Here is a 26,898-nt window from a genome sequence, read left to right on the forward strand (position 1 = left end):
AAACTTTAGAAGTTTGCATAGGAAAAGGTAGTTTCATAACAGCTGGTACAAGGTCAACTAAAAGGATAAACACCTCAAAAGAGCCTTGGGCTTGTTTCAATTGGGGTCCTTTAAAAAAAAATCAAACCTCGGTTCGAAGTGGAGCGGTGAATTTGAGCAGTTCCAGGTAAATATATAAAATATATAAATATATTCACCTATTTATATATTGACATGTGTCAATTCTTGATTGCCCGTGGCTCGCTACGGTGGCTGCATGCTGAATAGATGGAACAGAGATATTTTGGATAGACTGTTCAAAGTCCCTGACTTTTTTCACCTATTTATATATTGACATGTGTCAATTCTTGATTGCCCGTGGCTCGCTACGGTGGCTGCATGCTTCGTGAGCCTCCACTCTAGCGGCTATCACGGGCAGACGCAGACAGCAGAGGGGGTCGACTCGAGATACGCCAACATACCATGCTTGTTAGTTGTTATTAACGGACTACACACACACACAACAGCTGATCTTCACGCAGACAACACCTCGATGTGCGTCTTGCGCGAGGCGTTGTGAGCTTGCAGCTCTCTCTCTCTCTCTCTCTCTCTCTCTCTGAAATACGATTCTCTCTCTCTCTCTCTCTCTCTCTCCCTCCTCTCCCCCGTCTCCCTCTCGCTGCCGTTTTTTATTTTTTTATTTTTTACACCAAGTCACGTGTGTGTGTGTGTGTGTGTGTGTGTGTGTGTGTGTGTGTGTGTGTGTGTGTGTGTGTGTGTGTGTGTGTGGTAAAGTCGCACATGCGCAGATCCTGTTCAAACTCAACCGGACAGTTGTGGGACACTGGACACACATTGCTGCCCATAGCGGAGCTGTGTTTCACACCGCTCCAAAAAAACAGCACTATGCAGAGAGACACGGCAACGACAAAACACCAAACAACCTTCCATTGACAATGCATTAGTACGGCGCCCCGTGGCCATTCTCAGACGATACGGAGAAGATGTTTCACGCATGTGTGAGTCCAGCCGAAGGCGCGCCACAGAGAAATTAGAAATTAGAGAAATTAGAATTAGTGAAAACGGCTCACAACACACTTTGAAAAGATAAAAATATACTTGTTTTGTTCACTACTAGAAAATGCAGACATAACTTAGAAAATGCCATAACTGTTTATTTACAACAGCCAAAAATGTAATACATTTGTAAAACATGGGCTGTAGGAAACAATTAAGGAAACCATAAAATGTGAATTAACGTTCATACTCAGCATTTCCTTAAAGCTTATTCGAATAATTCGCCTTTACTTTAACATTAAACCCGAACTACTGTCATACTTAACTCAAGATAACTTATAACGTGACTGTCGGGTTATTGTTAAAGTAAAGCGCTACGCGCCTGACAGAGATGACAGCGTCCCCACCCGGGTGCCGCCACGGGCTTAGGCCAATCAGAGGCAAGCGGAACGAGAGGGGCGTCTCCACTGGCCGAACTGCGCCGCTGTTTTGATACACGCTGTTTGGCGTGTTTGACCAGTCGCGCCAATGAACTGAGTCACCCCTGATTGCAGTAGCCGGCAAGGGGCGGAGTGAACCCGGCGGGTGGGCGGGGTTAATGCGGCGGTTGAGCGACAGGGTTCACTCCGCCCCGCCGGGTTCACCCCGCCCCCTCCTGAGCTGGCTTGGGAGCTATGCTTGGGAGCCGCCAGCCAGGGGTGGGGTGGGCTAACGCGGCGGTTGAGCGACAGCGTTCACCCCGCCCCCTCCTGAGCTGGCTTGGGATACTTGGGCAGCTGTCAGTGATACTTTATTCCACTTGCATGGCAGACCACTCATGTTAAACAAACGCTAGCTTCATTACGTTCAGGCCCAACGGAGAGCCTGGTGGCCCCGGGGGGGTCCCTGGAGGTGGTCCCCGACTCCCCGGGCGGCGGCGCTCGGAGGCCCGCCAGGGACCACCGGGGACCCCCGGTGGTGGAGCGGCGCCGGCCAGAGTGGTCCACAGGCCCGGTTTTCGGGGCCTGGGGCCGGCCCTGGGGGTCCGCGGGGGTTCCCAGTGGTGTCATCGCGTGCGGGGCGGCGAGCCGGTCCCGTGGGTACCAGGCTCGAGGCCGAGGCCCAAACGACGGTTGAGCAGGTGCCTTTAGCGTTTTCGAGCTTGGGTATCTGCTATAGATGCGGTGGACGGGCTGGGTTTGGCCGTTTCGGCCGGGTTTTTTCGGGCTGCGAGGGGGTCCGCGGGGGTCCCCGATCGTGGGAGACCCCTCGGGGACCCCCTGGGAGCCGGCCCCGTCCCTGCAGGTGGCTCTGGGGCCGAGCTGTGGCCTTATATGAGATACTTTAATGGTTTCCAGTGGAAATAAACTTATCCAAAATTCACTGCGCATTAAGTAGTGTAATTACGGTAGCGTTCACTCCGCCCCGCCGCGTTCAATGAGCCGAAGCCCCGTTCCAAAATTCACTGCGCATTAAGTAGTGTAATTACGGTAGGGTTCACTCCGCCCCGCCGGGTTCACTCCGCCCCTTCGGGTTCACTCCGCCCCTTGCTGGCTACTGCAGTGAGGGATACTTGAATGAACTGCAGCGGCGGAGGAGGTATCTAGCTTTGCGTGACGGTCTGTTTTTCGCGGCAAAATTACGTCATTTACCCTTTTCTGTATCCGCTGTCTCCCGGATCATACACTACCGGCCAATCACATGAAGCGCGTCTTTCCCAGAAGTTTAGCCTCGAACAACAACAGCTTTTGGCTGCAGTTTAGTAGCCATTCAGTCCAGAGCTGAACCATGGAAAAGCAACAGCCTAAGAAATCTCAACTCCCGGGATCTAATAAACCCCCACCCGCAAAAAAGAAGAGAACAACAGAATCTACTCAACAACAAAAGGAATATGACCAGCAAAGGCAGAAAACACGGATTTACCTCCTTCATATGAACGAGAAGTGGCAAAACTTGAAGAAAGAAAAGAAATACACCCATGATTGGGAACTTGCTCGTTTTCTTTTAGCCTGGTAAGTTTACTAAAAATTGAACGTAGGCTAATTGTTCATTGTCATTTTGTCATTGTTGTACTTAGTAGTGCAAGTGACGTTGTTATACACAACTTGTGTTTGTTGTTGGTTAGCCACGCTGGACAACGGCTGGCACTAGCCTTCTGAAAACCGTCATGTTTCTACTGCAGCCCCGTGTGTGTGTGTGTGTGTGTGTGCGTGCGCACGCGTGCGCGCACACAACTAGTTGACGTGAATACTCCGAAAGACATTGTTATTGGCTCTGGACTACTCTTACATTTAGCAATCTATTATTCTGATATGAATCATACAGCGGCGATCCACTCTCCCTCTCGCCGTTATAACTCTTGTAGAGTGAAAACGTCTTCAAAATAAACGTGAATTATAATTTATGGCTAGCGATAGTAGCGATCTAGCATTCCCCCAAACTCGCAATGTTTTGTTTACAAATGGTATGGTAGCTTAGCTTGTCGTCTTTTCAAAGCTATTCATCCCTCCCTCAAACTCGCAATCTGATTTTTTATTTATGTATTTCATTCTTTGGTTTGTTTTACAAATGCAAGCTTTATTGGTTTTCTTGTCAAAGCTTTTTGGGGTGCTAATTTGTAATCATGACGTATTGAACCCTAACCTCAGTTGAGGGAACATAGGTTCGAGGGAACATATAGCCATGATCCCGTATTACAATGGTTATATTTATTTTCTTCCCTCAGCCACGATCATTTATCCAAGACCAAGGGTCCCCCCGGTAAATCCACTCCAGGCAAGGATTTAGGCTTTGTCAGAAGGGGCGCTCCCTCTATATCAACCCTGGACGTGGAATCAGAAAGGTAATTTGGTGATGTGTAGTCTATGTGCTTGTAGCTACATATTTGTTTGTATTTTTGTCTCCACCAGCCGAAGGCATGGGGGAGACAGTATGTTTTCCCCTCCATCCGTCCGCCCGTTTGTTACCACCTAATCTCAGTCGCCGTCGGCCCGGTCGCTGCCTAAATGAGCACACACACTCCCTGGATGCCAATTCAGAACCTCTGACCCACATTTTTCAAATGGGCCTGTTCTAGCGCCACCATGAGGCCGTTGTTCGCAAAACACATTTCTATACACTACTCTTACAGATTTTGTCCAATCTGTAAGAGTTTTCACATTGGCCTGTTATAGCGCCACCAGCAGGTAGACTTTAGCTAAACGCATTTTTGGAACACAATGCCTCAAATCATGCATGCAGCGTCCGATTGCCATGAAAGGTCTAAGGTGAAGAACATATGCCACCCTTTTTACATTGGCCTATTATACAGTAGCACCACCAGGACGCCTGGCCTGGTGGAGACCTGTGCTCGGAGGAGCACTGCTTCTAGTTAGCTATTCTTTTTCCCTGAATATTAAAATTAGTCTATCGAAACACCCAAACCTCAAATGAAAAAGGATGCTGGAATTCAAGTGGTTTGATTAATTAGCAAACCCAACACATATTTATAAGTGAACTAAGTATCATGGTGCCATAATATCTTTTGTGTGACATATAGGGAGATTTCTGATCCGAGTGATGGGGAGATTTATGATCCAAGTGGCCTTGAAGGAGAGACAGACGTCGCTGGCCTTGAGGAAGAGAAGGATGTCGCTGCCCCTGAGCAAATGTAAGATTTTATTACATTGTGGTGTGCGTGTGTGTGTGTGCACACTCAAATGGATGTAAGCTATGCACACAATTTGTGGGGCGGGCACATGTAGGCATGCATACAAATGGGTGCATGCATACAAATGGTTGTGGATCTAAGTTTATAATGGATGTGTGCTATGGATACAATTGAGTGTGGGTGTATAAATGGGGGTGGGCACATGTATGTACAGTATGTATGCATGCATGCATACAAATGGTTGTGGATGTAAGTATATAATGTTTCAGTATTGAAAGGTACTGATTGACTATTGTTATTTAGGGATCCGGATAGTGACGACTTAGATGAGGATGAAGTGAACGCCATTGTGAACACAACGTAAGTATGGAGCCTTCGCTTTTTGTTGCTATTTCACTTCCCAAACAATGAACTACAGCTGAGACTATTTGTGCATTAAAGTGTGTTTTCTACCAGGAGACATTCTTGGAGAAGGTATGTTTGTTTTTGTTGTTTTTTTTTCCTTCTTTTTTGTTGTTTATATCGGCTGTAAAAAGCCACCTTGAGGCTGCTACTCGAAAACTGGTAAATGAAAACAAAGCCCATCCTTACCTCCCGGCCGCTAGTTTCTAAACTCTAGGAGAGCTAAGGGAAGGAGCGCTTGTTTTCACCAGCGTCGGCAGGTTAGCATTTCACCAATCACCAGGTTAGCATTCACCAGCATTAGTTTTACTGAGGTTAGGGTAGGTTTAGGTTTTGGTGCACCTCTTTACTCTGGCGCCATCTTTTGGCCAAACCCTCCACTTATTGGACACAAGATGTGTCAAAATGTAATTTTGATTGATTGATTGAAGACTTTATTAGAAGTTTGCATAGGAAAAGGTACAGTTTCATGACGGTACAGTTCACTGGTACAAGGTCTACTAAAAGGAGATCCTAGAAAAGACTAAGCTTATTTCCACAGGAAACCATTTAAGTATCTCATATAACATTGAATGACAGACAAATAGAACACAGTACTATGCAGTAGAGTAGATATGTAAATAAAATAAAATGAAAGAACAAAAAAAAAGGAAAAAAAAGAAAACATAGAGACACACGGGCACCTACAAATTCACGCCCCCTATTGTGACAGTGAGCAGCCCCACTTCGGGTAAGGGAGAACGGAGTACTGCAGCTGCCAATCCAATCCCAATGAGAGGCATCGTGAAATAACATAATTTCAGTGGTTGACTACTGAGGCCGTAGCAATTTTTGTGTGTTCTAATAAAGTGTCCCATGTGTTTAATTTGGCCTTTTTAAAGTGGCATATCTGTCATCTTGATACACTACCTACAATATACTTGAATATACTTCATCAGTGAGTCAAAAGTGCTAGCATCGGAAATCTTAAGTTTAAGTGGTACACACGCCATGGACGCATCCCTTGAGGTTTTAAATGATACGCTTGTCTCTCATGTATAATTAGGCTATTTATTTTTGGAAAATTATCGCATCTTGCTTCTTCCAAACAGAGTCTTGCAGGTTATTTTTGGATTAATACTAACCTGGAGAATCCACTCTGTAGTTGAAAAAGTTGGGATCTTCGAAGTCGGCGCTCATAAACGCATAGCAGTAAAGACAGTGATGTCCCTGAAAAGCGACAGGTTCTCTGTCTGCCGTTTCCCCTATTCTGTTAACATTATGGGTAACCCATTCAAGTGGAAAATTAAATGTGACACAAGAAAACAAGAATATATGTTGACAAAGCCGGTCCATACATCTGGAAACATCTTTTTATTTAAATCAATATAGTCTTCAGTTTGTGTAGGAATATTTTAATATTAGGCTAACTACAGTTCAATTGCTTGCAGTACACCGTTTTCCCTTACCCGAAGTGGGGCCGCCGTCTCAATTGTGGGGGCGTGAATTTGTAGGCGCCTGTGTGTCTCTATGGACAGATTGTCATGAAACCTGATCAGTGCATTCATGCTTCCTGAAAAGATTAACCCTAACCAACTGTGCCAATGACCTTGATCTTCTTGTGCCACCATCAGGTCCAAATAATGAAGGGCTGCTCGAGTATGGCCAAAAAAAAAGACACAATTAAAATTGGTCAATATGATTATTTACTCCTTGAAACCAAAGTGTTGACACTAAACACATGGACTGGTTTTATATATTTCTTGTTGACCAAAAGGCTCTCTTTCCATCATCTTTGCTCTAAACATCTCACAGTCTAACTGAGATTGAGTTTGGCTGTTTAGGTTTTTAGTGAGTGAAAGTGCACAGATCTTTTCAGCCCTACTTTGATCACTCCCCTCACCCAGGTCAACAACAGTTGCTTACAGTATGTGATCAAATACTATCTCCCATCCCCACTTGTTAGTTTGGGGATCTATTTTGGATCACAGCCCCGTTTTTGAACCCACAATCAATCGTATCCTATGATTCCTCTGTTTTACATGAATCCATTTCTAAAAGGTGTTACACATCAACGTCTGTACAGCCTATAGTAAAGGGTGGGGGTATAATTGTTGGGCACATAAGGAAGCATGGTTGTAGAAACATTGAAAGCAGGTTGGCTACTTTCACCTTATTCACTTTAGACCATTATTTGCATGTTCTTGACACCACTAGGTCTGAGGTCATTAAAGTACTTGTTGAATTGCTTCATTTCAGACCAGTGTGGGTGGAGTCCAGACTGCAGGTGAAGATGAACTCTCCGCACTCAGCCAGGGCCATTTCTATTAAACAGGAGGAACCTGAAGATCAGCCACACTTCAGTAAGTTTAACCACTTGAACCCCAGCATCGTTATGCAGGGGGAACATGTGCTGAAAGTAGTGGATCTACAAGCTCACGACATTCCAAGTATTATGTTTGCTTTATTTTGACATTTCGGTCATTTATTTTAGACCATCATCAGGACGAACAATACTGGGCACATTATACACCAAACGTCTTTTTTTTTTTTTTTTTATAATAGCAAAAGCAAAAGGTTTAAGGATAAGGGGTAGGGCTTGTATGAAAATATAGGTAAAATAGACAATCTACATGGACAAGTTGTGAGCTTGTAGATCAGCTATTTAAACAATATAGGTCACAGGCTTTTCCTCAAATTAAATAAACAGGGAGTAAACGTGGAGCAAATCTTGTGATCATGTGTTCTCCTGGTTCTCTGTGTGATAGAGAATGAAATGGTGACTCATATGTTAGTGAAGAGCGCCACAGGAAAACACTAAACAGGTGAAAAGAGGGTTTTGGCGGTGTGGGCCTTTGAAAAAAAGGAAAAACTTGTAAGTAAAGCAGATAAAACCTCGTTTTGTACATGGAGGATGGAAATGTTTATATACTCTTATATACTCTTAAAATGATAATTCTCCCTGCCAATTTGTTTTTCTTCTATTGATTACTCACCCCATGGAAACTTGAATTCATTGATATTTTTTGTCGCATTCCTAAGCCAATATGACCAGCAGTGGTTCCCTATGGAGACACAACGAGCCTGCTTTGTTCTCTATGGAGACTTAAGAGTCTCCTTAAATTATTGGCGTAGGAATGAAAAAATATCTATGAATTCAAGTCTTCGATATAATTTCTTTCATTTTGGGGTGAACTATCTTATCTACTGAACTATTTCTGCTCCTAGACATCATACACATGGTTAAAGAGGAGGATTCCACTGAACAGGAGAGGAGCTCCAGTCTGCTCCAGGAGGAACCAGAGCCTCCACACATTAAGGAGGAACAGGAGGAACCCGGGTCTCCACACATTAAGGAGGAACAGGAGGAGCTACTTCAAAGACCAGAGGAGCCTGCTGGGTCAACATCGACGTTACCAGCAGTGAAAAGTGAAGACATCTCTTCGCACCGTTCTGAAATTGAAGTCGAGCTTGAACCTGACTCTGAAGACAGTGACGATTGGGAGGAGACCAGTGGAGGTCAGTCAGTGTTAAACACAAGGACAGGACTTACATGTGTGGGGGAAAGAAACTGAGAGTTGGAAAAAATAAGTCAATGAAAAATACAATTAAATCAGAAATATTAACTCTTACTGTGCCAATCCCGAACTAGTTCAGCTTTATTTGGACCTTATCAGGGTGCCGATCCCAAACTAGTTCAGCTTTTTTCGAGCCGGGCCGCCGGCCGTCATCTGTTTACACGGCCCGCGAGAGCGTCGCGCCGCCGATATTTACCATCCACTCCAATGCAATCCAGGATCATTAGAGCTCATTTTCTCTGTTCCATGCATATTTATGAGGTGTGCAAGGTTTAATCATGGCTAAATTGCCGAAAATAGGTCTTCTAAAATGCTTGGTGTCCAATAGCTAACTTCAAGCTAACTTCATCCTGTCCCTGTTCATGACACAAAGGAAAGTGTTCAGGCGCGTCATGGCTGCGCACGGCTTGTGCATATACAACGCTTGTCTATGGTGGATTCTATGGCCATTGGGCGCCCTCTAGTGGTGAAAAGGTGGCACTGAATGTGTTAACAGGGAAGCCGTAATTGCTCCTCATTTTATATTCACCAGTTTTAACCTGCCTCTCTCTCTCTCTCTCTCTCTCTCTCTCTCTCTCTCTCTCTCTCTCTCTCTCTCTCTCTCTCAGGAGACACTGAGGAAAAACCTTTTCACTGTAAACATTGTGACAAGAGTTTCAATAAATCATCTAACCTGAAGAGACACCAGCGTGTTCACACTGGTGAAAAACCTTTTCACTGTAAACATTGTGACAAGAGATTCATTAACTCATCTAACCTGAAGAACCACCAGCGTGTCCACACTAGAGAAAAACCTTTCCATTGTAAACATTGTGACAAGAGTTTCAGTGAGTTATCTAACCTGAAGAGACACCAGCGTGTCCACACTAGAGAAAAACCTTTTCACTGTGAACATTGTGACAAGAGTTTCAGTGAGTTATCTAAACTGAAGAGGCACCAGCGTGTCCACACTAGAGAAAAACCTTTTCACTGTAAACATTGTGACAAGAGTTTCAGTGAGTTATCTAAACTGAAGAGGCACCAGAGTGTCCACACTGGAGAAAAGAGTTTCAATCAATCATCTAACCTGAAGATCCACCAGCGTGTTCACACTGGAGAAAAACCTCCATTGTGGGGGGGCTATTGGAGCCGGTGTTGAGCCGGTCGTCACATCATTCTCGTTCAGAGCCGTGACCGATAATCAGTCGAGTTCAGTCAGTCAGTCAGTCAGTCAGTCAGTCAGTCAAGCACAAGCAGTCAAAAACACACCTCTTTCCTCTCTGCCCGACTGTTTCGGTCAGATGACAGACTCTGTCACTCTGCATGCCTGGCCTGCCTGCTGCCTATATTGTGAACGTGACCTGACGAAAATGATGTATTGACATCAAAATGTCGCTTTTCCCTGCAGTGCCCTGCACCCTAAAAGAATAAAATCGAAGTAGGCTTTTTCCACGACTGGTGCACGCACGCATATCAATCAAAAACATTCACACCGTCGCCGCACGCTCTATCATTATAAAACGGCCAACATCACTCAAAAGCGCAAATTAACATTTCACCTGTTCAGAGAATGAAGGATTATCCCTTACCATTAGCATTACGTTCACACTTCATGAATTAACATGACACTGGCTCAATGGTCCATTGTATGAGATGAGATGTGTTACTATAGGCTACTTGTAGGATAGATTAATGCCATAGTGTTTTCTATGGCTTATCTTCTAGCATTCTTTTGTATAGAACTGTACCGCTTTTTTTGCAAACTTAATACAGTACTTATTCAGTCAGTCAGTCAGTCTGCAGTCTCGTAGGGTAGGCTAGTAATCAGGCTAGTAATTAGAACATCCCGTTCAAAGAATGAACGATAACACCCTTTTCACTCGCAGGCAGTCAGTCGGTCTCGGTCAATCAATCATCAGTCACAACTCTTCTTGCGGTCGGAGGCACTCTGCTGCTCCGTAACTGTAGGTCCCTGATTTCTGTTCCACACCCCCACGCACACACAGTCCTGCTTCTCTGAGGGAGAGCCCGCCTCCAGCCCACTACAGTGTCTAATAAGGAAAGAGGAATGGTGGAAAGGAGGGACGGAACGGTCGGTCGGGTCTGTCTTCTCTTGTGAGATTACGTTGAATGAACCGTCTCTCTCTCTCTCGTCGCATTTGCAACTGAGCGCCGTGAACGGTTGAACGGGTCTTTTCCGGATGGTGACCCGTTCGATCTCGTTCACCATAAAGATCCGTTCATTTGAACGGGTCATTCATGACCGACACATCACTAGTGAGAAAACAATGTTTCACATTAAGTTAATCATCTGGGGACCCCCCCTGGGGGTCTGGACCCACAGGTTGAGAACCACTGAAATAGCCCACTGGGAGGATCAATGAAACACCTGTATGTTGGCAGGGACTAGGGAGGTGGATAGAAAATCAGAAATATTATGGATATTCATACTGATCGTGACAATAGAGGCCTCTCTAGCTCTTCATTTCCTCAATTCTTGATTTCCTCAAAGTGTTATTTGCGACTGAAGGACACAGTTTACCGTGAGAAATGTCACAGCTTTTCTCCGTGTGTACACATTTTTACGGTCTATGGGGTTTGTTGCTCTGACATCATGCATTGATGTCACTGTGATGTCCGGCATCTTGTTCACGACTTCACGTATCCGTGTATTATCTCTGAATGTCACGCCTGACACTGCGGTTCCCTTGACACATCACTGTGACATCACCTATGTAAAAGTCCATATATGGGTATTCCCCAGAATCCCTTTTATGCCCATATATGAAGATCCCTGATCTCATAAATATATATCACTGGCCAGATGGCCAAGGAAGGCATGGCCCATATTTGTGTGGCTGGTTCAGATGGGGATCTCCATGTATGGGCATAAATGATATTGTATGTTGTGATGTCATGGGAACCACTCTAACATAATCCCTTTTATGCCCATATATGGAGATCCCTGATGTCATCAATATTAAGCCCATATCTAACAGGACTTCATATGGGAATGCCCATATATGGAGGAAGACAAACCATATCTGTGTGGCTTGTTCAGACAGGGATCTCCATGTATGGGCATAAAAGGGATGTACTATACAGTACATGATCTCCATATATGGGTAACTGGTCCGATATACATCACTGGCCAGATGGCCAAGAATTGGCACCCTGAGGCGTCTTACTAGTACACTAACATTTCAACTAACAAACCCTGATGTCATTGTTGTTAATGAAGGCCATAGGGAGGAGTGCATTCTCAAGGTCGGCTGTACCTTTGATTACAGCTTAGACAGGAACCCTTCTTAACCAAAGTGTTAAAATATCATCAGCTAGAGCAGACCATCTCACAGCTAGGCTACAGATGAAAACCTTTAGCTTTTATCTTTGGTAGCCTAGGGGCCGTACACAAGTTGGTTGTGAGGGGCCTTCAAATGGCCGGCCTCTCCAAAAGGAGGGCCAAACAGTTGGCACGGTACTGCTCGGTTTCAGCTATTATAGGAAGCCCCTCGATTGGGGGGAGGCGTTGTTTCCTATACCCATGATTGTTGTCTGCTGGGTTTGACAAGTATGCCAACATTATTGTATGTTCTGCCCTAGATGCACTTTGTAACTGGCTGTTTTCCTCATCATCTGACTGCACTGGCATCGTTTCTGCCTTTTTTACTTGTACAAAGCATTCTTGTACTTCTCTTTATGTGGACATAAATAAACATTTCAAATGTGTGTGTGTATAGAGTGCTGCTGTCATTGAAATTCCCAGAATGACTTCTCCTTCCAGCCCTTCCCTGCATACGGCTAAAATATTTGAAAAATGGTCTCAAGTAATGTAAAGTTACCTGCTTACTTTAACTTACCTGCACTTCCCTAGCATTTGGGTCTAACATTGAAGACTGACAGCGGTCATCGAGGAGGACTATATTAAAATATTCTTTTGCTCAAATGACACTAAAAACACGTCAAACGCGTCATTGGTAGTCAGTGAGTTAAAGACAGGGTCAAGAAGATGGCTGTGCCCCACAGGCACAATAACAACTTCTCTCAACCGCTGTCACAGCCCACCAAACATTGTTTAAATGAACGGTGTCTGTGTAGGCTATGTGTGAGTGTTTGGGGAAATTGCTGCGTGACATGACGGTCGCTACTCGCTTTGGCGTGTTACTTGTATGTTGAATCTAGGGTTGCTATAATTCCCATTGGCAACCAATGAATCCAAACAGTTTTTTGCTATCTGTTGATTAAAACAACGTCAAATTCACCAACATTGCAGCTATATGGAAAGGTTGAATTATTCTCTTTCTATCTGCAAAGTATTTGCTTCATAAAATCCACCATAGACATGTTAATAGTTACTTTCTGTCATTGCTTTTTTATTATGTTTTATGTCGGCCAGAGAAGTGAACACTACTCTAAAAACCAGAGCAGTGTACAGTTCACTGAACGACCACTTGAGGTCAGTGTTGCTCTAAAGGTAGCTGCCTGTGCTCACTGCTCACCCCATATCTCCAAACTCACAACATGGCTTGCTGTGACATGTTCTGAGCTTGAAGTTATTGATATTTTCTGCACTCCTGGAAAATTATTGAATTTGTATTTTGGAAAATGGCCCCAATTCTATACAGCAGTGCATTGATATTAAAAGGAAAATGTACTTTGTAATTTGTATTTTTGTATACTTGAGTATTTCTTTTAAAAGTAAGTACCCCAGTACATTAACTCAAATAGAAAATCTGACAGAGCAACTTTCACTTGTAGTTGAGTATTTGACCAGGAGTATATAAATACTGTGACTCAAGTACTGGAGTTGAGTACTTTGTGCAACACTGGCCGTCCTTCCCTATATATTTATTTAAAGCCCAGATCTTAACAAATATTTTCACTTAAAGGAGTAGTTCACCCCCCAAAATGACTTTTTTACTATTGATTACTCACGCCATGGAGACTTGAGTTCAATAATCTTTACATGGAACTCAATGTTCATGTGGCTACTGGCTACCCAGGTACTGTCGAATTGCATTTGATATAGGGTTACCAACCGTCCCGTAAAATACGGGATCGTCCCTTTTTTGGAAACTAAAAGACGTGTCCCGTATTGAACTGAAACGGGACGCTCTTTGTCCCGTATTTTAAGGTTGGGGGATAAATATGAATGACGGGATGATTTAATTGAGAAATGACAGCGATTCTGCCTGTCAGAGAGCTTCCACTTCCACTCTGCTCTCCTCTGAGACGACAAGTGCTGCATCCCATTGCTGTGAGAGGCGCTGCGCTGTTTGTAAGCAGCTGATTGGCTTATTAACACAGTGTTGCTAAGACACAGTCTCCGCCCCCTACACACTCCCTTCCCAAGCATGGGCTGTAGGTTCACTCCACAAGTTGCCTGCGAGAGACGATACGAGTGCGTGCGAGCGACCATACGACAGTGCTCGGCTCAGAACATTGTTTAATGTCTTAAAAAAAACGTGTGCCAGAAGATTGTGTACAAACATATTAGACATGAAAAGGTGAAAAAGCAGGCAAGCAACAGAAAATAAGCCATGGATATTGGTATTCCTGGGAACACTACAGTAATCTTGTCTGCCAACTAAAGCGACCCCAGACAGGCTGGTATGTGAAATAAGCATGCGTTGATTTTGTTTTTAAAACCTAATGGTTATTGCTGTATGCCAATATGATTAAACTAGTGTTGGGTAACCAGAGAGTGGGCACATTAGGACCAGGTAGACCTAGGCGATATGTTTTGGAAAATTGAGAGAAATACAATATAGGACTACACTACATGATTTTAAGGTAATAGGTTAGCTGGCCCAAAGACACCCGAATTAATATTGTGAAAGGAAAAATATGATTTAATAGAGGAAAATACCCGTTTTAGCCAATTTATAACCAAAAATATCCGATTTTTCGCCCCAAAGACACCCAAATTAATATTGTGAAAGGAAAAATATGATTTAATATAGGAAAATACCCGTTTTAGCCAACTTTATAACCGAAAATATCCGATTTTTCGGCGCCGCCTTTGGCGGCGCATGTCTCCTTAGAAAGTGTCCCGTATTTGAAACTCTGGGAGTTGGCAACCCTAATTTCATATCTTCTCAGGACCAATAACAAGGATTTAGGTTTTGTCAGCATTAAGCTGTAGAAGATTTTGAGTGACAAATCGAGCTGTAATACTGGAATATTCCACACGGCAGAGCTCCAACACAAGCTATTATGGTGTCCATTGTATTTATATTTAAAATGGCCTGCTAAGCATTTACATTACAGTCCATATGGTTCAGAATCTCATGAGGTGGGGGTGGTTTGAAGGGGCAAGGCTTGAGGTGCCCACCTATTACACGACTGAAAGCCCATGTTAACATCACCTCACATTCATATTGTTTGCCTACAGCTTATAGTAGATCTGGTTTAAGGATTCACACTTCAAAATCAGAGCCTGGGGTTTAAAAACAGTTGCAACAATAACAAGTTAGTTACATGGATATCACGAGGAGCATATGATTGAACACTTAAAGCTTAAAGTTGCTTTTGTTCTAACCTCACAACACACTAGGGATCTTAACCTCAGTGTTTTGGGGGCTGACATGATCTGCAAAGTCAGGGAAAACCTTGCAAAATGCCTACAGTAAATTGTAGATTGCTTCCTTGCTGCAGGATTTATGGGATATCCCACATTCCAGAGTGAATGAAAGCGTGAAACTAAAGTAAGCCCAGCACTTACATACTGTGGCTGTAAGTCTGGGCTAACCAATATGGCTAAAGAATTGTGAAATGGCTTGCCTTTCACAGTCAGGGAAAGGGAGAGCTTGTTCACTTTTTCCAGCATGATGTTGCTAGATTGTCTGAGGGGTTGAAACTTACAGCAGCAAAGCAATGTTTCCTTCTTGACCAGATCTTCTTCTTTTCCTTTCGGCTGTTCCCTTCAGGGGTCACCACAGCAAATCATCTGCCTCCCTCCATCTCACCCTGTCCTCTGCCTCCTCTTCTTTCACACCAACTAACTTCACATACTCTTTCACTACATCCATAAATCTCCTCTTTGGTCTTCCTCTTGGCCTCCTGCCTGGCAGTTCCAACCTCGGCATTCTTCTAGCGATATACTCACTATCCCTCCTTGACCAGATTAGCAACAACCGTAAACATATTTTATTCCTGTTTTTCTCATTCATTCTTTTCATTCATTCATTCATTCATTCATTCATTCATTACCTTAACCATAGCCTCGGAAACCCAGACTTACTTAACCATAATTTACTTAAAGGAGCAGTTCATTCTTAAATATGTTTTTTCTCCTATCAATTACTCACCCCATGCAGACTTGAACTCATGGATATTTTTTGTTTTGTCGCATTCCCAAGCCAATAATTTGATAGTTGATAATAAAGAAGACCCTAATGTGTCAGGTAGGAGACTCAAAGTTGACTATTTGTGTCTTCAAATTATTGGCTTAGTAATGCAACACAAGCTAAAGAATATCCATTAATTCAAGTCTTCATTGGGTGAGTAATCGATAGAAAAGTAAAAGTAATTTTGGGATGAACTACTCCTTTAATGATTTTGTCATGCTTTCATTCGAATGAAGGATAGATTCGTCACAACGTGCAGATTTCAGTAAACACTGTTTTATTTGGTTTGGTAGCAAAAACAGCACCTTAGGACAACATTATCGTGTGGGCAGTCTCCTAAGGGGTCGACCGTTTACAGTTACAGGACACACACATAGGGGTGACATGCACTACCTACTGTAGCAGACATTCTTAAGACATTAGTTGACCAAAAACACCTCCGCACTGTTTAAGTACATTCACAATACTACTTTACCCATTTCAAGCAACCTTTATTTTTGTGTCTTTAAGGGAATAGCCCTTGTAGTGTGGAATAGAAAAGTTGCATAGATTGGAGGGAATGTGTTGTATTATTTTATTCTTTTTAAACTATTACATAGTTGCAATTTGCCCGTCGATCCTTTTTCTCTTTTTTTTTGTTGCTTGTGAGACAAAAACCTCAAACAACTGTTTTAGTAAAAACAAACAAACATTCATCTCAAGACATACAAAATATGACTGACAAAAATAGATTCTTTGGTCCCTTTCAGATCTTTTTTTCATTTCGGGTCAGGACTTGTGTATTGCTTCTTTTAGCGGACACATGGAAGGCCTATGGTACTGTAGAAGGAATGGCAAGGAATTGCTTCAGACTGGGTTATTAGACTGCGGGTTGGTAGTCTCTCGAGACAGACATGTTGGCTCCCACAATTCTCAAACGCTTCCGCCTGACAGTCTGTACTTCGTTTTCGTGAACGCCGCGCTGTGACCGGTCGAATGGTAGCCTTCCAGTCTGAAGAGCAGATGGCAAGCTTCCTGTTCTCAACTTTTACCAGGCGGAATTGCAGACCTCTTGTAGCATTCGAAGATTGTGGAAGAGATAGTCATGGCTTGAGAGACTAACGTTTTGGGGGGGAAGTGAGCTGTGAGTATAAAACTACTAGACTAACGGGAGAAGCCTCGCGACGAACCCTCCCAGCCGAACCGCTCAATCCTCCACCACCTCGGAGGACTCCGACACCACTTTGCCGTCCTTGGTCTCGATCATCTTGATGACGACGCTCTTCTTGTTCTGGACAACGCTGCTCCCGCTGCCGCCGTAGCCGCCGCTGCTGCCGGAGCTGAAGCCGTATCCGCCGCCGCCGCTGCTGCTGAAGCCTCCGCCGTAGCTGCTGCCGCTGCCGTGGCCGCTGCCGTAGCCGCCGCCGTAGCCGCCACCGTAGCTGCTGAAGTTGCCGCTGGAGTAGCTGCTCTTCACGCTCTCCATGCCACCTCCGTAACCGCCGCCGTAGCTCGCTGTCGAGGGGAGGAGGGGGTGGGGGGGGGGACAAGAACAAAAATGGTCAATTGAAGATATGAAGATTCATGAGCACATTTAGAGGAGATGTTTTATATTTTGTCCTGTTTTTATTTGTATAATACTTTTTTTTTTGCCTTAAGTTTTGCAGGCCCGCCCCCACTTTCCTCCTGATTGGAGGAAAACCTGTCTCCTCCACCAAAACTTAAACTGCTTTTTCCTCCTCACAGGGGATAAGGCTGAAGTCCAAATATGGACCAAATACTCTATAGTAACTAATACTATCAGAACATAGACCCATTTTGTTATTATTTGAATTAAATAAAATCACTTACCCTACCTTTAATATTGTACACGCTTTAATATTGTATGAGGAGAGCCAAGCACATGTATGCCAAGGAAGAAATTGCTAGGTTTGTTTGCAAATGTAGACAGTATAATAGTTGTTTTTATTTACTTTTAAAGTCTAAAAAGAAAATCTTTCTAAGCAATAATATAAAGTATCATAGATAATATAACTATTACTACTACAGTGTGAGAGGGAGGTACAACACCAGGGTAAATGCATAATGACAGACAATAATAGCGACATAGCTGTTAGTTATTACAAGGAAATAAGACAGGAACTCACAGCTCTGTTGGGAAATGTTGATGGACTGGATGCCAGTGGCCAGCCTGTCCTCCTCTCCCTCCAGCAGCTTCCTGTATGTGGCGATCTCGATGTCCAGGGCCAGCTTGACGTTCATCAGGTCCTGGTACTCTCTGATCTGGCGGGCCATGTCCTGCTTGGCTCTCTGCAGGGCCTCCTCCAGGTCCCTGATGCGGCCCTTAGCGTCCCTCACGGCGATCTCTCCCCGCTCCTCAGCCTCGGCGATCTGGGCCTCCAGGTTGGCCCTCTGATGGCAGACAGAGAACAGAAGACATTAATGCCACCATCACCAAAGTTATTATAGGTTTGCATTTTTCATTTCATTTATTTTTTTCAGTTAAAGGAGTAGTTCACCCCCCAAATGACTTGTTTTCCCCTATTGATTAGTCACGCCATGGAGAGTAGAGTTCAATAATATTTTTTGGTTTTTGTCACATTCCTAAGACAAAAAATTGATTCGAGTATGGGGGTACATTTATTGTTATCACATTTTTGTCTTAGGAATGCGACAAAAAACTAAAAATATTATTGAACTCTACTCTCCATGGTGTGACTAATCAATAGAAAAAAAGTCATTTTGGGGGTGAGCTACTCCTTTAACTAAAGTGTTTCTTCACATCTAGTGTTTGTGATTAGTGTATAACCTTGAACCATTCCTGGACACATGGCAGTAAGAACTAAATGGCAGGAACAATATATTTACGATTCTCAAAGACCCAATGGCAATTAAAATTACAACATTACTTGTTTGGGGTAAGTTGCAATGGTCCAAAATAAGAGAACAATGATGGCAACTACAATAGGTTATTCAGAGCGTTAATGTTTTACCTGTCCCTTGACGCCATCGATCTCTGCTGTCAATCTCTGGATCATGCGGTTCAGGTCTCCGATCTCTGTCTTTGTGCTCCTCAGGTCATCTCCGTATCTGGTGGCAGATGTCTGCATCTCCTCGTACTAAACAAACATCAGAGAAAAAAAAACTGTATTGTGAAAGCCTCATGATAATGCGGAGAGTTATGTTAATATTGTGCATTGAAATGTCACTGCTAGGTGCCAATGTGAGAGATTCAATTTGCCTTAAAGCTCTGATGTATTTTTCTGAGCGGTGCCAGCCGCTCCAACAACTGACCATGTGTGTATGTATGTCAGTCTGTCCGTATCAGTACAGCCTCAAGAGCTGCTATTCCACTTCAATTGGTGCTGTTGAGCAGCCTTGAAGTGTTTGAAGTGATATTTCATGGTATGGTCTAGGCTAAGGCACTCACTCCCACTGGCTGGGATTTTTAGAGGATCTACAAGCTCACAACGGGCCACACTGCGACACGTTGTGAACATGCGGATCAGCTATTTGCAAGCGCACTACACAGGCACACAACAAAATTTAACCCAGGCTTTATTGCAGAAGATTGAAGATTGAAGATACACATGTCAGCACTTGAGTGCATCAGCATCGGACCTTACCTTGGACTTGTACCACGTCTCTGCCTCTGCGCGGCTGCGGTTGGCAACGTCCTCGTACTGAGCGCGCACTTCGGCCACAATGGCGTCCATGTCCAGAGAGCGGCTGTTGTCCATCTCCACGACGACCGAGGTGTCCTTGATCTGTGCCTGTAGTTCACGCAGTTCCTGCATGGAGGGAGAACCATGAAAGGGAAGGGATCAAACACTATACACAGAAACTAAATTCTGAGGTTGTTTAAAGCTGCAGTCTGCAAGTCCGCAACTTCCGTCCTACCCCGTGATATGAACCCAGGTTGCCCGTGCGAGACGAGTGCATAAGGTTTTTGGGAAGGTGAGATATTTCCCTTTCAGTTTAATGCTATACTTCTGTCAACCGTCAACGAGTAGTGCTACACAACATCTACAGTACATGTCTCAATAAAAGAACAGGAAGACCACCTCTAACCTTGTATGTTATTTTTATGTTTTTATGTTGCTATGGATCAAGTGTCCTTAATAAAGTTTGATTGATAACCACTCGTTATGTTGTTCTAATTTAGTGTATTAACATACTCTACCATACAGATTTATTTCAATTAAGTTGTATTCACCCCAGAAATGTATGGCTTGCAACTTTAAAGCTATTGTATACTTGTTTCCAAAATAAATAAAAAATTCAACAGTCAACACGCTCCTTCGACATTTTATAATTTAGACAATCCTCTCAACCCAAGTTCAACCATCTCCTTCAGTTCCAGAGGTATAGGGCAAAGATCTCGTCAAGATGCTAAACAGATGTGGAAAAACCCATGAATGTAGTAAAATAACAACCCACGCCGAAGTGGCATCATAAAGACCATGCCATAACTCAAAAAAAGACAGCTAGCTAATTAAGCCCGGAATAATGTTGATGAAAGCAACCCAGAACTCATCTGTTCGTAATCAAAATAAGCCCTGCTTGCTACACGGAATTGCTACCATTTCTACTCCTTTATGAGTCATAAAGGGTTGTTTTCTATTTTAGAATTTCTTCTCTTTTGTAATGCTTCTTTTGATTTTAATCTAGTGAGTCTGTGAGTGAGTCAGTGAGTGCAACCGAGGCCCAAAACAGCTGGTGCTTGTGAGGTCCTGGGTTGGTCTGATTAGCAGTGGGTGTGCCATAGGGCATTCACGAATAGTGATTTTTTGTATTCGAATTATTCGACCTCTAAGTATTCGAATAGTAGAATATTCGACAGGACTGGCCAAACTATCAAATATTAAGTAAGCAAGAGGCGAACATTGTGAAAATAGTTCGACTGTGAGCATGTAGATCTGCTATTTTCACAATATTTATCTGCGGAACCGAGACACATTAAATGTAATACCTACAATTCCAAGTGCTTGTCAGGGTGGGAGTCCCCAGTTCAAATATGTTTATTTTGTGGGTCACGGCACTAAAAAGGTTTGAGAATCCCTGGTATAGAGCATTAACAAATTCATCCACCAGGGGCACTGACAGCTCATTCTTATGACTTCCTATCTAGCCAAGCTTTATAAACTATTTTTTAAAGAGAAAACAATAAAATAAAATATTCGACTTTGGTGAACCACGTCGAATAGTGACTTTGATATTCGAATGTTCGAATATTCGAATATTTGGTGAATGCCCTAGTGAGCGGGCAGCGGAACACTGCTTACCTCCTCATAGATCTGTCTGAGGAAGTTGATCTCATCTGTCAGGCTCTCCAGTTTGGCCTCCAGCTCCACCTTATTCATGTAGGCTTCATCCACGTCCTGAAAAATACAGTATCAAACTGTCAGGGACAACAGAGAACAGAGAACAAATATTCTCCCGTTTCAAATATTGAATCTCGTTACTGACCTTCTTGATGAGAACAAAGTCGTTCTCGCACTCTGTACGCTTGTTGATTTCATCCTCGTACCTGAGGGCAAAAGTGATTGAGATTGTTATCAGTATGAAACAAAATCACACAGTCACACTCACAATCACAAGTTTTGACAGAATTCTAGTTCATATAGTCACTGTTGGTGACTATATCGCCATACTTTTTATGTTTTTCCTTTAGTAAATCATTGGCCTATTTTTATACTTCATACAGTATATATGAGTTTTGTGCTAAAGTTGCATAAATAATCACAATGGGGATGTTGTGGGCTTGTACTGTAGATCTTTGCTACTTTCCCAAATCTTTAAAAAAAAACATTCTGAAAACTTTCACCCATAATGGCATGCCCAAAACGAGGATGCCAGTTTAAAAGTGATCAAGATTAAAAGTGTATAATAATTACATTGGATCCATTGGAACACATGTTACATTTTCATTTCAAAAAGACAAGATTTCCATGTAACCATACTGTATGCTATACTTCAACACTAGGAGGCGTCATTACTCTGTCCCTGTGTGTTGCAGCCTTGCAAAAATGTTGACTTAGGGCCAAGTAATTTGAGTTGTTCATGTTTCTCCCTTCAGGTCTCCTCTGACTTCAGTTAACATGCTCCAGGTGTCTACAAGAACCAATAGATTGCTGCAGCTCCGCCGTGCATGGGTGTGTTTGTTTGTCTTATGCATTTGCATGTGAAAGTGTTCGAGAGACAGCCGCTGGCCGCCGCGTCCACGTTGTATTGTGTTGGTTTTATAATTCAAGACATGCCTATTCTGTGCTGTCATTCCCTGCAGATCTGCGGTCAGACAGATGTGGGGAGTAGGTCACATAACGATCAACTCCAGTGTACGATTCATTCCGTAGTGAAAAATTACTTGAAACGTAATCATTTCAGAACTTGTTTGCTTGAGCTTTGACTGCAGCGTGTCAGAGTGCATTTTTTAATTAGGAACAGATGATACAAGTCCATAAAAGATGTATTTGTCCACAGAAAGATCACAAATAATCCTTTCGCCTACAGTACGTGTTCCCTTCACCTTCATTCCAATAATCCATCCTCCTGTGCTTATTTTTACACCCTTGTTCCTGATCTTCTAGTCACGTGTAGCCACATAATTCGAGATCTCTGATATGTCTGGTGACTTTTACTAAATCCAATGTCGCTTCTAAAACTGAGTGGAAACGATTTGGAAATACATAAACACAAAAAGAACTGCATTGCAGAACCAATGAAAAGACCGTAGGTGGTCCTTCATATTAGATTGGTGATGTGATTGGTTTTCAAAGCAGTGGGTCTTGCTTTGTCAGTGGCCCTTTTCTCCACTGTTCTAGCCCCTATCATTGAAGTTCCCCAGACGTAGCAGTAGGCGGAGATCTCTCATCGTCTGGCTATGCAAGACTACCGACGATAGAGAACACATGAATCATAAATTCCAGATCTATCCCTCCCACCCTTTCCTCCTGCTTTCTCCCTTCCCCTCCCCACCATCTAAGGGCTAGCTATCTGGTCCTCGTGCCTCACAGACACTCACTTGTTCTTGAAGTCCTCCACCAGGCCCTGCATGTTGTGCAGATCGGCCTCTAGCCTCATCTTGTCGTTGCCCAGGCTGTCGAGCTGCCTGCGCAGGTTGGAGATGTAGGCCTCGAACATGCTGTCGATGTTGGAGCGTGTGGTGGTCTGGCCCTGCAGCAGGTTCCACTTGGTCTCCAGCATCTTGTTCTGCTGCTCCAGGAAGCGCACCTGGCATGGAGAGGGAGACGAAGGCATGTCAAATGATGTCATTGTAGGCCAGCATTTCCCACAAATGTTCTAGATGAGAACGAAATAGCAGGATGTGAGCTTGTAGATTAGCTATTTTTTGCTGCACGACACCGTCAAACGATGAAGTATAAAATAGGGTGTAAGTGGTTATCAAATGAATGTATAGATTCGAAGTTGAGGATCAAACCGAGGACCTTTAGGTTCCGAGATCTACCCCACTGTACCTCCTGAGACACTGCTGCCCCCAATTAATAGTTTTCCAATAATGTTTTTTGAAATCACTACTAATAGAGTGCTTTAATCGCTTTCTATCGGATGTTCTTTAACACTGGTTCAGGTTCAGGTTCAGGTTCTGGACGGACTCAAGACACTAATACCTATACTTCATCATATGACTTCAGGATACAGCGAATAATGGAAATAACAGGTCTACAAGGAGCTTGTAAATCTGCCGTTTTAAGTATTATTTTGGGATAATATAATAATGTTCCCAAAATAGGGACGCCGGGTTGAAATGGCCCGTAATGGTGATGTAACTGCTGCCCGCTGACATAAGAATAAAAGATTGGATAACATCCTGGACATCAACCAAAATGCCAGGATTCAGACGCTATTCACAATCAACTGTGTTTATTGTTCTAATCGGCGAGGCCAGCTGCTCATTGGTCATTCCAGCGTGTGTCTCTTACTCTCTTTCCATAGGAAAGCCTGCTGCACAAGCATCCTGACAGGAGGTAGCATGGAGGGAGGTGTGCACGGGGTGGAAAAATGGATGACGAGGAAAGAGGTATTTAACCCCCATGTCTCCCTTTGTGTCTTCCTGTTTTCACAGGGCTTGATATATCCGCTGTCACGGGTGCCAGACCAGAGAGAGAAACAGTGGTGTAAAGTAGTTAAGTAGATTTACTGAAGTAATGTACTTAAGTACAATTTTGAGGTATTTGTACTTTACTTGATTATTTCCAATTTCCAATACTTTTACTTCTACTCCACTACATCTCGGATCCAAATATTGTTCTTTTATTCCACTACATTTATTTGACAACTTTAGTTACTAGCTACTTTGCAGATATACATTATGATATTGTAAAACATACATTAATCCACTATTTCTCTATTTTATACCTAGGATATTTGAAAATAGCCTATCTACAAGCTCACAACGCGTCACAAAATGTGACGCGTTGTGAGCGTCACGATGTGTTGTGGGGTACTTTTGTGGGTACTTTTTCCACCACTGGTGAGAAGAGATGAGGGGGGGGCATGGTTATGAAGCTAGGCAACGTTTTACGTTGACACACACACACACAAGCAAGGTAAATATTTAACTGTGATCTAGGTGCGATGAGAGAGAGAGAGAGAGAGAGAGAGAGAGAGAGAGAGAGAGAGAGAGAGAGAGAGAGAGAGAGAGAGAGAGAGAGAGAGAGAGAGAGAGAGAGAGAGAGAGAGAGAGAGAGAGGGGGGCAGTCTCCCCTTTGGGGGTGGGAGGGGCTGGAGCGCACCGTGGGGGTGGGGAAGGTGAGTGAGACATTTGTGGACATTAATAACAGGGTGTGACAACAGGTATTTGATGGCCAGCGACTGAACCTTGCCCCTCCCCACCTCGCTGCTGCATTCTATAGTTCACAGAGTACAGAGCCTCTTGACACAGCTCCTTTTGAGCTGCAACGGACATCCTAAAAATGATGAGGCGCGTGTAGGAACAGACTGTTCTCGCCAGTTATCAAGCGATTAACTCCTGTTATTTCTGTATAATCTCTCTGTTTCATGGTCTTCAGGCCTCAGAGAGAGGAAGAGTGGTTATGTAACCAATCTGCCTGTGTTGACCAGAACATGAAACCAACTGGCCTTCTAAAATATTAACCTAACTGCTGTGGCCTGGGTAGAGAGAGAGAATACAGACGTTGCACCTATAAGCAACAGCAGAACGGACTCAATGTCATGAAGAATACAAGCATGAAGAATAAAAGCTTTCACATTGGACACTACTTTGTCACTAGCTACTATAGCTGTCGTGAAAATGTCCGTTATTGTCAATTGGCAACTATTGCGTATAGGTTTATGTGTGTCACTGGTGTGTGTGTGTGTGTGTGTGTGTGTGTGTGTGTGTGTGTGTGTGTGTGTGTGTGTGTGTGTGTGTGTGTGTGTGTGTGTGTGTGTGTGTGTGTGTGTGTGTGTGTGTGTGTGTGTGTGTGTGTGTGTGTGTGTCCGTAAGGGCCACATTAAGAGCCACACCCCAGCTAAGCGTTCCCAAGGTAACTCGTAGCACTAGCTCTGGGCTCCACATGGACACACCCTTCACTCCCTTCCCTCGCCCCTCGCTCTCGAATCCTCGCTCCTCCGCGTGTCTGTTTTCCATCACTATAAAAGGACTGCCAAAAAACCATTAGATATGAGCCCTGAAGCCAAACCCCTGGAGACACACATTCTTATCTGCTCTGTCTTGACAGCGTTTCGTGGGAGGCGATGAAACCACAAGGGGGAGTAAATCAACTTTTGCTCCGAAACCCAAGGTATCAGCATATAGTATTGCAGACATATGGATCAAACATTTGATCAAACACAGCTGTATGCATACAAACTGTTGCATAACCATATGGCTCAGAGAAGGAGGAGAAATGGTCTCCCTGTGTATCATTATGTTCTACAAGCACGAGGCAAAGTCCAGTGCCTTGGCAACCTCGACACAGAGAAAGTTCACACACAGACACCTACAAAGTGAAATCATGAGTGTCCAGAGGGTCAGTGTAACTCAGAGAGGTCAACCTGCAAGGGTCCGTTCTGACCTCTCTGGGTTACATTGACACTCAGGGTTTTACGGTGTGCTCCTATTGTACAGTACACGCACTGACCTTGTCGATGAACGAGGCAAAGCGGTTGTTGAGGCTCTTGATCTGGTTCTTTTCCTCGGTGCGGACGGAGTTAATCTTGGGGTCAATCTCCAGGTTGAGCGGGGCCAGCAGGCTCTTGTTCACCGTGACGGCCTGGATGGGGACGTGGCCGCCCATGCCCATGCCCATACCTCCACCCATACCGCCACCCATGCCGCCACCCATGCCCATGCCCAGGCCCATGCCGCCTCCGTAGGCGCTGGAGCTGGATATGTAGCCGCCGCCGCTGCCACCTCCAAAGCCCCTGCTCCCAGCTCCTCCCATGGAGCTGCGGACGCTGTAGCTCTGCCGGGAGGTCACGCTGGGTCCGCTGTAGGACATGCTGCTGAAGCTCCTGGGGGCCGTGCCCGAGGAGGACGACTTGACGCTGTAGGTGACGTTCCTCTTCACTGACATGGTGAGGTTCTGGAGTGGCTGCAGTCAGGGGGATAGAATCAGAACAACCGGTTTGAGGAAGGATTAGGCTGGCGGGGCAGGCTGGATGGCTGGATGGCTGGGGAGAGACCAGAGTGGATAGGCAGAGCACAAGTTAGTGAAGTGTTTTTAACTGCCTGCCGTCATGGGAGGGGACTGTGGTCAGCTGCGATTGGCCAGCGGCCCCGGCTGGGAGGGGGGAAGAGGGAGGCGGTGCTGTAACAAAACACTTCTGGTTTTCTATGACGCATGGTCCAGTCATTCCAAACCATTACCTGGCCTTTCTGGAGGACTTTCTGTCAGGGAAAAACTTGTTCTTTTTCTGGATTGTCAGGGAGGGCGTGTCTCATTCCCATTGTCTTCTTCTTAGTTTCTTCTTAGATTCTTATTAATTCGGTTTGTAGAAAGTTAGTGAGTGAGTTAGTAGTTTGTTAGTTAGTTACATAGTT

General features: G+C 44.1%; 2 protein-coding genes across 2 annotated transcripts; one reads left to right on the forward strand and one right to left on the reverse strand.

Moving 5' to 3' along the window:
- Positions 1–2,738: 2,738 nt before the first annotated feature.
- On the forward strand, positions 2,739–15,658 carry LOC308290960 (uncharacterized protein; the record flags this gene model as incomplete). The annotated part of the gene is made up of 8 exons (XM_080732875.1): positions 2,739–2,987; positions 3,701–3,817; positions 4,514–4,624; positions 4,928–4,984; positions 7,265–7,368; positions 8,234–8,524; positions 9,192–9,554; positions 15,636–15,658. The coding sequence occupies exons 1-8, from the start codon at positions 2,764–2,766 to the stop codon at positions 15,656–15,658; spliced, it is 1,290 nt and encodes a 429-aa protein (XP_080589001.1). The 5' UTR covers positions 2,739–2,763.
- A 509-nt stretch (positions 15,659–16,167) lies between these two features.
- LOC308292073 (intermediate filament protein ON3-like) lies at positions 16,168–26,549 on the reverse strand. Its single transcript, XM_080734300.1, has 8 exons — positions 25,997–26,549; positions 22,915–23,123; positions 21,360–21,420; positions 21,176–21,271; positions 19,517–19,681; positions 18,884–19,009; positions 18,038–18,302; positions 16,168–17,405 (listed from the first exon to the last, which is right to left on the reverse strand). Exons 1-8 carry the CDS (start codon positions 26,429–26,431, stop codon positions 17,098–17,100), a joined length of 1,665 nt encoding a protein of 554 aa, XP_080590426.1. The 5' UTR covers positions 26,432–26,549; the 3' UTR covers positions 16,168–17,097.
- Positions 26,550–26,898: the final 349 nt, after the last annotated feature.

This window comes from Nannobrachium achirus (assembly GCF_963921795.1).
Source record: "Nannobrachium achirus genome assembly, chromosome: 9".
Taxonomy (NCBI): domain Eukaryota; kingdom Metazoa; phylum Chordata; class Actinopteri; order Myctophiformes; family Myctophidae; genus Nannobrachium; species Nannobrachium achirus.

Bases quoted from the DNA above. Each gene is read 5' to 3' on its own strand.
- LOC308292073 (XM_080734300.1), bottom strand. From the start codon at position 26,431: ATGTCAGTGAAGAGGAACGTCACCTACAGCGTCAAGTCGTCCTCCTCG. The intron at 21,272-21,359 runs GTCAGTAACGAG...TGTATTTTTCAG, and splicing joins ACTTTGTTCTCATCAAGAAG to GACGTGGATGAAGCCTACAT. The intron at 19,682-21,175 runs GTAAGCAGTGTT...CCCTCCATGCAG, and splicing joins TCAGACAGATCTATGAGGAG to GAACTGCGTGAACTACAGGC.